Source organism: Eucyclogobius newberryi, unplaced genomic scaffold (assembly GCF_026437365.1).
Source record: "Eucyclogobius newberryi isolate DKJ021-1_F unplaced genomic scaffold, fEucNew1.0.hap1 SCAF_10, whole genome shotgun sequence".
In the NCBI taxonomy this organism is placed as follows: domain Eukaryota; kingdom Metazoa; phylum Chordata; class Actinopteri; order Gobiiformes; family Gobiidae; genus Eucyclogobius; species Eucyclogobius newberryi.
This window is the reverse complement of record NW_027315724.1, coordinates 6,371,022-6,382,044: the sequence shown is the minus strand read 5'-3', so window position 1 is coordinate 6,382,044 and position 11,023 is coordinate 6,371,022. Positions and strand designations below refer to the sequence as shown.

Below are 11,023 nucleotides of genomic sequence, written 5' to 3'. Positions count from 1 at the left end.
AGTTCCTGCGTATTTGAGTAATCCTGTATTGTCCTGCATTTGAGGCTTGAGTGTGCAGAAAATGTCTGCCGTCACCTACCCCCTTTCTCAGCCCACTGCTCTGTGCTCATATCATACAGCCATTTTTCAACTATAAAAAAAGTAAATGATCTGCTGCTTGAACACTGAAATGCCACTCTGAAGGGGCCATCACTTCTGCATAGATACAGTTGACAACCGAGGGAACGCCCCACGGCCTCTGAGGGGGAAGTGATTCATTCATTTCAATGTGGAAAATCAAACACTTTGGAACTTTAGGAGTTATTTTACGCCAAATATAGACACAAAGACATGACGAAGAATAAAGTGGCCCTTCTTTGTATAAATACCCACGAATGCTAACGGTAGATGCGAGCTAAAGGCTACAGAGACGCCATCTGCTGTGTTTGCATTATTGGTCTATGGTAGTCTATGCTGGTGTATTGCTGGTGGACCATCTTAGACCAGTGAGACAAACAAGTTTGTATTTTATTCATGGGTTTCAAAATGTTGAAAAATTAGGACACTTACCATAGCAATTAAAATGTTATGACAGGAAGCTGAAACCCATGATAATACATTTGAATATGCGGTTGGGTTCATCGATTCATTCATATTTCTGAACTGACAATCACTGTTTTTGGGTTAGGGTTCTGAAAGCTGATTGGCTGCTTGCGCGGTTAGGCCTGGGCTGGTTCTTTTCTGAAGTAACACAAGCAGCAACTTCTGTTAAGACTCAATTGTGATGTGATTTCATGTGCTTGAAATACAACTTTAGAAGAGGGGAAAAGTCACGTTTCCTACTGATGCAACGTAGTTTTCTCCCATGTCAGATCACTGTGAGACTCTTCACTTGGACCTGTCTTTAAGCCATTTATGATCAATGTTGCGGTTTACAATAAAAGATCTGTAAAATAATGATCTCCATACAGAATCACATAGTTGGAAGGCGCTGTTCCTGATATTCTAAATAATAGAAGTAGTTCATTTTAAACAGTTTGCAGCAGTTCAAACTTATTTCCTAACGCATTCCAAGCATGTATATTTATTATTCATCACTATGAGTTCATAAGCGCTTTTCACAACTGCTAACAACAACTAGCCACACAGCATGCTAACAGCGCACTTCCTGGTTTGCGGATGAGAAAAGTATTTTACAATTAATTATGAGCAAGAAGACACATGAAAAATATAATGTACTAAAATGTTGTCAATTAGTAACACACAAAACAGATTTCATTATAATGTTAGTGTGTTCCAAAGTAATTCTTCACTCTTTATATTTCTCTTCTTCATTTCTCAACAGAATTAGACAAAGCAAACAGAGGACGATGTTACATTTTTGTCCATGTTAAAGTACCAAACAAAACTTTCATTCATTCGTTTTCTACAGCTAGTTCCCGCTCGGGGTCGTAGGTGAGTGGAGCCTATCCCAGTGACTTTGGGCCTCAGGCGGGGCACACCCTGGACAGGGGCCAGCTCGTCGCAGGGTTAACACAGAGACATAGACACACACACAAACATTCACTCTCACATTCATCCACTAGGGCCAATTTACAAGTTTTACCCATTTAACACATGTATTTACAGAACATTTAAACTCCATTTTCATTCTACCTCGGTCCAAAACCTCAGCAGGAACCGGACCATTCGCAGCCAATGTTTGTTGAGAGAACTAAAGCTTCTCTTGGATCCGAGCCCTTGGTCTGGTCACATTTCTCCTTCACTGCACCTGAGCCGTCATGAGTTATGAGCTTCACATGCGAAAAAGAAGTCTATCTGACTTTCTCCTCCGCCATAACTGTGAACTCTGCGTCGTTCCAGTTCTCACACGATACGACGCCTCCATAAATAACATGTCCAAGTGTATATAATAAATACTGCATGGTCTGTGTTTTTACAATCACAAATATTTCAGCGTGTTGTGGTTCAAGTGCTGCAGAAGGAGCCAGAACAAACAGGAGGATCTGCTGTTTTGCTGCTGTTCTGAAGTGCACGACCCTTTCAGACAGAGGAGAGGCCGACCCGGACTCGGACCAAGCTTCCGACGGCGAGGCGCAGTCGTCGATGTGTTTTTATTGCGGAGAAGTCGAGAGAGTAAAGTGTGGTAAGGTCCAAGAGTTTAAAAATGTCACTGTGAGGAGTTGTCGGAATAGTCCTACTCTCCTATCAGGGTCAGCACTGACTTTTACATTACTTTATAACTTATTTACAGATTATTTTCAAGTATCCGCTTTTATTTACTTATTGAGACTGTATAGTATTTTACGTATTTCTAAACATAGAACAAACTGCAAATGTTCCATGTCCATTTAGTTCAAATACTTTACTGTATTTCATTCCAGTTTCAAACAAAAAAGCCAAGGAGGATTTTTATTTTATAGGCGCCAAAAAATCGGGCACATTTTAGATAACACGTTTTGGGCTGCCAGTGAGATTAGAGAATAGGCCTTTACTTTGGTCTAATCTTCTAATCTTCTTAAAGAAAAAGGTCATTTAACAGTCCTCTCTGCGCTGTTGTCAAACGTAGATTGAGACAGAAATAGATAAATATATATTTGGTGTCAAATTGTATCTATTTATTGGTGATGTTATTCTTTGTAATACAATTTTTGTCAGTGTCCACATAAGAAAGATATTCTCCTGGTTCTTTTTCTTCTGGAATCACCAGCCATATTAGGCATTTAACAATTCTATAATAAATTATCTAAATCAATTTATTTAAAAAATAAATAAAAATAGCTCGTTAATCTGAAGGTTTGTGAGAACGTAACTGTGACATTGACCCCTTTTCTGGAAATGAATGAACACTTTGCAAATATGGTTTATGAAGATTTATTGACCAAATACTTAAACTGGTAAAATGAATAGGGAACAGACAGAGACATGATTGTTCTATACCAGGGGTGCCCACACATTTTTGGCTCATGAGCTACTTTTATATTTGACAAATGCCGAAAATCGACCTACTATCTACTATAGATCTAAATTATTGAATCATTTTGTATTATTTTTATTGTCAGTATTAAACAGGTTTTTATTTTTTTTTAACCATAATTAGGCCATAGGAACACAATGTTGGCTTTCATTAATAGTCTAATATTGTTTATCACATACAAATGTGCAATATCAACTAGACCATTTAATACAGCTGAGTATTTTGAAAATAACATATACTGACCACAACTACGCTAAATGACAGAATGTTGAGCTTAACCAGAACCTCCTCTCTCTTCTCTCACTTTGGTGCTTTCTGGCGCACTTCGTCGCTTTCCGGAGCTTTCCGGCGTTTTCCGTCGCGCTTTGGCACGGTCGACCCTCACTGCCTACTACCCCTGTTCTAGATCTATCTAGGTGTAGCTTTATTAGAAAAACTCACGACACTGCGGCCGGGTGCACTTGGAGCCTGGCATACGTGTGCTGTGATGTTGATTCTAAGATTGTATTATATGAGCCAAGCTGTGAAATGTATTCATACGACAAGAATAGGAAGAAGCTGCCTGATCCAGATGGGCCTGTGTGTCCATGTGACTCCTCCAGGGTCCTCTCAGGGGTCATACTGGGAGAGACTGTGGCAGTGTGGTCCACACTCGGGACAGGGCACGGCCCCTCTGGAGAAGCACCGGATCAGGTTCAGTGATCTGCGTCCTCCTTGGCTCTGAGGCGTTTCTCAGATATTAAGGGCCGTTGCACTGATTCACTGATGAGACTGGCCTGAAGAGACTGTCCTGGATCCAAGTTTGGGTCTAGACTTGAAAAGTTGCAAAAAGGTCCTTTGCTTGAGTTTGCATGTTACAATTTATATCACGTTCAAAAAATGGGCACAGAATTTTTAGGGAGAGAAAAGTTAACTGCCACGGGCGTGTCTCTGGAATGTCTGCCTTAGCATCGCTCGGCCAGAGATGAACCATTCTCTGGAGATACTTCCTCCTTGATCTCCGATGGAACTAAGTTGGTCCTCTCTCCTCTCTCTGACTGACCCCTGCGGGGGTTGGGTTTTGGCGCCATTGTTCACATGCTGAGTCAGAGCTTGATCAGGGAAGAAGATCCGGAATAATAGCCATTGTTTAGCATTAACATTCCACATACTTACAAAGGTAAAATTATTCACAAAACGAGTCATAAAACGGTAAAATGAACATGCAGAACACAACATGATGTTTACTAAAACCGAATAGTCTTTTTACGTTTCAGCTTTTGTCTTTGGAGAGAAAATGGAATTAATTTGAATCCAAAAGCAGTCATTTGATAGAAAACGTTTTTTTCCAACGTTCAAAGCAAGAAGTTCCTGTTCCTGCAGGGACGCCATAAAACTCCAGTACCATGGTAAAACCTTACTCCCGCATTCCTGTCACCATGGCAACATTCCGAGGTCATCTGCAGGTCAGTACAATAAAAGGGACTCAAAGGGAATCATCAAATTAAACATTTTGAGTAAACTAATGATCAACACATTCCAGACAAAGCAATAACATCTCAGAAAAGTTTTACAGTACAACTTTAAAGTTGACCTTGATTTTCTATAAATTTAAAGTGTTTTTAGGGTCACCAAGTTCAAGTATAATATAAGGTCACGTCAGGTGGTTCTCGTTCAAAACACATCTCTAAACACATGTGCCTTTTTATAGCCAGCCCTGTTTCCAATCCATTCTCATAACAGTGACAACAATAAGCCACAGTCCGGCAGTGGTGGCACCTCATCCCCCGGCACCAAAACCAATCTGGGAGCAAGAACAAACAGTCCAATGCTAACAAGACTTCAGAGTGATCGTCCTCTTCTCTCCGTGCCGTGTGGCGCGCAGGTGAGGAGCAAAAACATGTGTGGCTCTCGTGCGATCCCTGGCACATCTGGCCCGCGTCCGGACCCTGGTGGGCGGGGGGCACTGACAGCTGCTGCCGGCCCACACATGTGTTCCGGGGCGCTCGGTCGGTGCACTGGCTTGTTAGGGTTATGACAGTCTTTGATCCCTGGCCGAGCGGTGCTGGAGTGTGGTGTGCTCAGTGTGGTGTGTGTATTGTGCAGAGGATCCTGAGGGCGGAAACGGCAGCCGCTCACATGACCTGGTGTACAGTGTGAGAACAGTCATGGCAAAGTGGCTTCAGCTGGAGCAAACCACCCAGAGTTTAGATTCAACTGCTACTGTACACTGGAGCAAAGCGGATACACAAAAGTGACCTCCTGGTGGGTGAGAGAACTAGTGCGACGGAAGAGGATCTCTGCGATGGTGTGTGGTGAGCAATGGTCGGCTCATGGAACCAAACTACTGCCATTTGGCCATCATAAACTTTCAAAACTTTATCTTTTTGAATAAAGAATTTTAACATACCCTCAATATAAAGAGCACCATTGACGCAAAAGCAAATGTGTCGACCTCAGATCAAAGATTTACCGTATTTTCCGGACTATAAGTCGCATCTTTTTTCATAGTTTTGGTATATTTATACTTATATACTTCGGAATAACTTATATGTGATATTATTTGTTATTTTCACACTTGCAACCGCATTTCATACTCCAGTGCAACTTATATATGTTTTTCTTCTTCTCTATTATGCATGTTTTGGCTGGTGCAATTTATAATCCGAAAAATACGGTAATTTTTTACTAAAATAACCACAATTTACTATGTGGTCATAAAACTGACAAAATAAATTGATTTTATGCATTCAAAATGGAACATAAACGTAAAATAAATAAATAAATAGAAACGTGATGACCATGTGACAGTTTTCCGGACCCCTTCCAGTACAAAAACAACCAAAACCTTGTTATAAAATATGGGGATTTCCATATTCAGATTTTTGCTTCACAAATATTGAAGTTCACGTCCTCTTATGGTGTAATTTAAAACATCAGTAAATGTTCTGTGATCATTAATGCTGAGAATAACAGAGTTCCTCAGGATTTGATTCATGACACGCGGCTCACGATGCGATAATATTATGATAAACGCGATAAGTGCGATAATTCATATATTTCTCATGATATTCTACAATGTACCACTATTTTTAACAGAACCCAATACATTTTAACACATTGTTACTATGTTAAACCACGACCTGCACAACATAAAAATAATTTTAATAACCAAAACAGTGAAATTGTCATATGTTTTGCATGAAGTTTCCATGTGCTGTCATAAAATATTTTGGTAAATTATACTAAAAATAATGTATGATAATATGTCGATACAGCAGCCCATGATATTAATACTGTATTACCAAATGTTGTATCAGTATATGTCAATATTTCTATATTTTGCTCCCCCCTAATAACCATATAATGTTAACGTGACAGTGGTAAGTCAAAATCACTTAAAATCATGACAAATATTTTTTCTACAAACATTGAAGAAAAAAAAAGTGACCCTAAGTAAAACAGAGAGTATGACTTATGTGTTTTATTCTTTAATATTCAGATGTGTTATCTTAGAACAACATAATCAACAAACTTAAAACTACATTTTGGACAAAATGTTATTACTTCTGCCTCCCATGCGAGTCTCAAACGGCCTGGTTTAGTGCACAAACAGTGGTAGTTTCTCTGCTCCAGGGTCAGAGCCTTTGTGCCAGGAAGAGTATTGGAGAATCCACCGGGCAGAGGCCAAAGAGAAGTCCCAAAAAGAACCAAAAGGAATTCAAATATTAAGAGTTTCATGGCACTACAGAAGCCAAACAGCAACGTGATAACTAATGTTCCTGTTGTTTGACGTCCAAAAAACTCATTTAAAACTATTGACCGCCCTTGTTCAAAACTGCAGCTCCCACAAATACAGCTCATGAAAAAAATTATTACCTACAAGCATTTATAATTATAAATTATATGTCTAGTGCATTTGTGGATGGGAAAAATCTGTGCTTTTCTCTCAACCCGATTCAGCAAAATATTTAGTTTATCAGTTTGCTATGCTGTCATAACGCTTAGTCCAATCAGCTTGAATTAACACACCCAACAATGTTTTATTTGTTTTTCCTTCTTTTATTGATTGAATAGTAAATAAATCCAACTCAATGTTGCGCTTGAAAAAATGTTTTATCACTCTGGCAGTAAATGTTGTATTCTCTTCATATTCTTACAATGCAACATTTCTTTGGTACATTTTAATTTACTGACACTCCTTAAGTTATCATGGATCTATGATATTGCTCCTTATGCACCACCAAGCGTTCTCCAAAACATAAAGCATTCACTGACCTCTGCTGACCTCTGCTGGAATGTAGTGGTGAGGCGTTTTCAACATTTCTTTTAAACGCAGTTCATATGCACTAATTTGAATTTTTCAACAGAATATACCCAACTGCCTATTTTTAATTAACTTTTTAATTCCGCTCTTAAGAAAAAAAATGTCACTAAAAACGTTGAAACTAAATCATTTATTAAAGCCTTCTATTCATGTTTTTTTTGTGGCATGATGTCATGCCATTGTGAATTCTGTTAAACCCTTTCCAATTCTGATTCATAAAGTTCTCCTTTGCCAGAATGTGCCTTTTTTTTTTACTATATCATTTTTTTTCAAACTTAAAACAACAAGAACAAGCATAAGACAAACAAACCTAGGCAAATAAAAAATAATAACATAAAGTACAATTAAAATGAAAGAAAAACACAAAATGTGCCATTTTGATTCACAATTTTTTTTATTTCTACTCACTTTCTCTCACTTCTCAAAAACGTTTGCTGAGTATTACATCTTAGTGCAATACTTAGTGCTGTAAAAACATGTAAAATAGAGGCAGTGTTCTTTTAAAAGTAATTTCAATATAAATATAAAAACAAATGGACATATCATTTAAAACAAACAGAACTTGCAATGTAGTAATGCATGTTTCTTGAAATATTGCTAAAAATCTCACGGCAAGTTGTTTTTTCTGTAAAAAAAAGAAGAAAAAAAAAAGAACTTGAATAAAACTTTGAGACTCGAATATGACTCTTAATCGTTTTACATATAGGTAGTCAAGACTTTTGAGAAGCCATTTACTTTCTCATTGTATCCTTATTATTCAAGAAAGTATTTAAAAAATACTCACCCGGAACCTTTGCATCGGTGCTCGTTTCCTCCGGATGACAGCGCTGTCGGACCGCTGTGTTTACATCGCGCATGCTTACAACGTGGGTTACTATTACTGTCATAGAACTTCTCTAGAAGTCATTTCCATCTTCAAACGGTCCTAAATGCTTAGGAGAAGCATTATTTAACCGACAAAAAAATGGGTAAAAAGCGTCAAAATGAGGACAAGGCGGAGCAACACGTCCCGGCGAAAAAAGACAAGTTTGCAGAATTTAATGGAACTGTATTTAAAACCATGCTAAAAGAGCCAACGCAAGCCATGAAAGGTTGGTGTTAACTTGAAATGAATATATTTGCTGTTGCATATGACATTTTGGTTGAATTCTTAATGGTTTTGCAGGATTAGAGAAATTCATATCAACTGCAAAGAAACTGCCAAGCCCAGATCTGTATGATGTGGTGGAAGGATACATCAAAATCTCTATGGATTGTACAGAAATCTTCAGATTGTTGGAAGGAGAAGCTCAGGTGGAAAGTGAGGTAAGTGTTCTAGTCTCAAAACAGAAATGTATTGCAGGAATAATATCCTTAGCCAAAAATACTAGATTGTTGAGGGCTTTAGAAAGTCAGCTCTCCCTTATTAGAAGTAAGTGAAATCTTTCAATCAGCCAGGGGATAAACTACCTTTACATGTGGTTTACACATTTGACATTGTATTGCTTTTTTAGCCATTTTTTAAGCTATTTTGATAGGTTTGTATAAGAATATTGATCGTATGCTTGTCATAAAAATCTTTTGCTCTTGAAAAGAGATTTTAATCTCAATAAAACCTTTTTAAATAATTGGTTAAATAAACTAAAATACCCGTTATTGCTTTAGCTCATGACCACTATGCATTTTAATGGACACCAGTGTTCTCGCTGAGGGGTTTTAGCATGGCGGACCGCCATGCTCCGGCTGGTCACCGCCAAGCTAAAAAGATACCGCCAGGTATTAAGATCATGGCACGTAGGTGCTCGCTCGCACGGCGCACACCTTGCACGGCGCACACCTCGCACCGCGCAAACGGTGCTTGCTCGTACGGCGCACACCTCGCACTGCGCACACTGCGCTTTTAAGTACTTTTCGCGAGCGCATTCCCACCGCCATCCTTCAACCTCAGCCCAGCGAGAACACTGGGACACATATGCAGACTTGACTTTCATGAGCTTTTAACATGTTATGACTTTGGTCCTCATCAAAAATAGACCTGGAGTTGCATTTAGCTTCATTCAAACTAGTTTGATGATTCCTTGTTAGAAAGTCTCAGAGCCAGAATCGTTCTGGAGATATTTGCTGTCAAATCACGATCAGTACAACTGCGTGCTGAGACCCTGAAGTGAGAAGCCAGCTTGAAATGTTTATTTGAAACTGCATGTAATTCTCTCTGCAGCCAGTAGATAGAAGTGTCTGGTGTCTCTCAAGGCTGTGACAAACTAATATTGTTTAATATTTTTTATTATTTTATTTTTTCTAAAATATGAAATGCCAAAGTAAAGATACTCAAGAGCATTCCAAAAGGCCAATAAAATTAAAACATAAAAGATTTGTCCTCTAATTATTTTGATGTACATTTTGGACACCAAGTAAAAACAAATAACAAATTACCAGAAAATTTTAACATTGCTGAGCACATTCCACACAAAAACTGGCTCGCGTTTACTTAAACACGTGGCCAACATTTTCAAGCTTTATTCATTTAGTTTGTACCTTGTTTAGTATTTGATTCGTCCCTGTTTTCTCTACAGTTGATGTTGATTTTTGAGAGTCTTGAGATGATTCTTCTGAGAACCGCCAGTGACCTCTCACATTTCAACACTGTGGGGAATGCCATAGTGAAGAAGACAGTTTCCAGCCACATGAAGAGCCTCCTGGGTTCTCTGCACTCCAATAATCACAGGTTTTTACAACTTCAGCTTCTCAGAGTGTCCAAATAATAATAAATATGTCCGTGCCTTTGTTGTTTATGTTTCCTCCTTTTCTCCTTGGTAGATTTGTGCGTCAGTGTTTGAATTTCCTGTCTGCATTGGTGGCTCAGGGCCCAGAAGCTGCCAGAGAAGTTTTAAGCCACATTTATGCTTACAAGACTATGTCAGGTCTAGCAAAAAGAAGAGACAAACAGGTTAGTGATCATATATTGCTAAATGTACTTACCATGTTTACCATGATTAAAAGTTGTTTCTTCATCAAAAACACAAAAGATGTGTTCTGTTAATTTCTTCGCCTGAATTGCTCAAAATATTGTGTACTACCAGCTGATGTCATGAGGTGATGTCCTTCTTATACAGGAAGTGCTCCTCTGTTTTTAAAGTCTATATCGAGTTTTGCCAGACTCATACTTAGAGTTGCAACTAACAATTATTTTAGCAGTCGACTATTCAGTGATTACTCTTTGATTGAGACTTTTAAATTACATTTTCAACCAAATAAAGATTATGACTATTCACAGTTAACATGTATTATTTATGAAAGGCAGAACTCGTTTATTCTTTTTTACCTTTTTGGTTTAGTAATCCCACCTTTTGTTGTAAAATGGTCTTTTGGTATGTGTTTTTATAGTTTGTTAAGTCCAGAAATAACATGATAATAATAAATAACCTTCACTCCATCCATGTCAGCGGTGAATCAGGTGAATAAGACTAGATTACTTTATCTGTACGTCAAACATCTGTATTATGGAAACATGAAATACCAATGAAAACGTGTTCAAATGTAAAAATGTACCCAATGATTGCATTCACTTATTAAATGTTGTGTACTTTTAGGGGAAACCAGACGTCCGCATGGCCTACATCCAGTTTGTATTGTCCTTTTTGGTCTCTGGAGATAATACCACCGTCGGACAGATACTGGAAGTAAAAGGTAAACAAAAGTGCTATTCAAAATATTATATAGATTTTCTGTCAGTCTAAAAACATTTTTAGAAAAGCAATAGACAGAAGACCAGTATGTTTATA

The 11,023-nt window shown here is 38.2% G+C and overlaps 1 protein-coding gene across 1 annotated transcript in view; it reads left to right on the top strand.

Annotated features, from left to right (window-relative positions):
* The first annotated feature begins 8,110 nt into the window (after positions 1–8,110).
* Positions 8,111–11,023, top strand: part of urb1 (URB1 ribosome biogenesis homolog) — a 36,450-nt gene continuing 33,537 nt past the window's right edge. Inside the window, exons 1-5 of the mRNA XM_072460299.1 lie at positions 8,111–8,353; positions 8,428–8,567; positions 9,815–9,966; positions 10,059–10,188; positions 10,832–10,928. Of these exons, the coding sequence (XP_072316400.1) occupies positions 8,227–8,353; positions 8,428–8,567; positions 9,815–9,966; positions 10,059–10,188; positions 10,832–10,928 (646 nt within the window). The 5' untranslated portion in view covers positions 8,111–8,226. The remainder of the gene's footprint in view (positions 8,354–8,427; positions 8,568–9,814; positions 9,967–10,058; positions 10,189–10,831; positions 10,929–11,023) is intronic.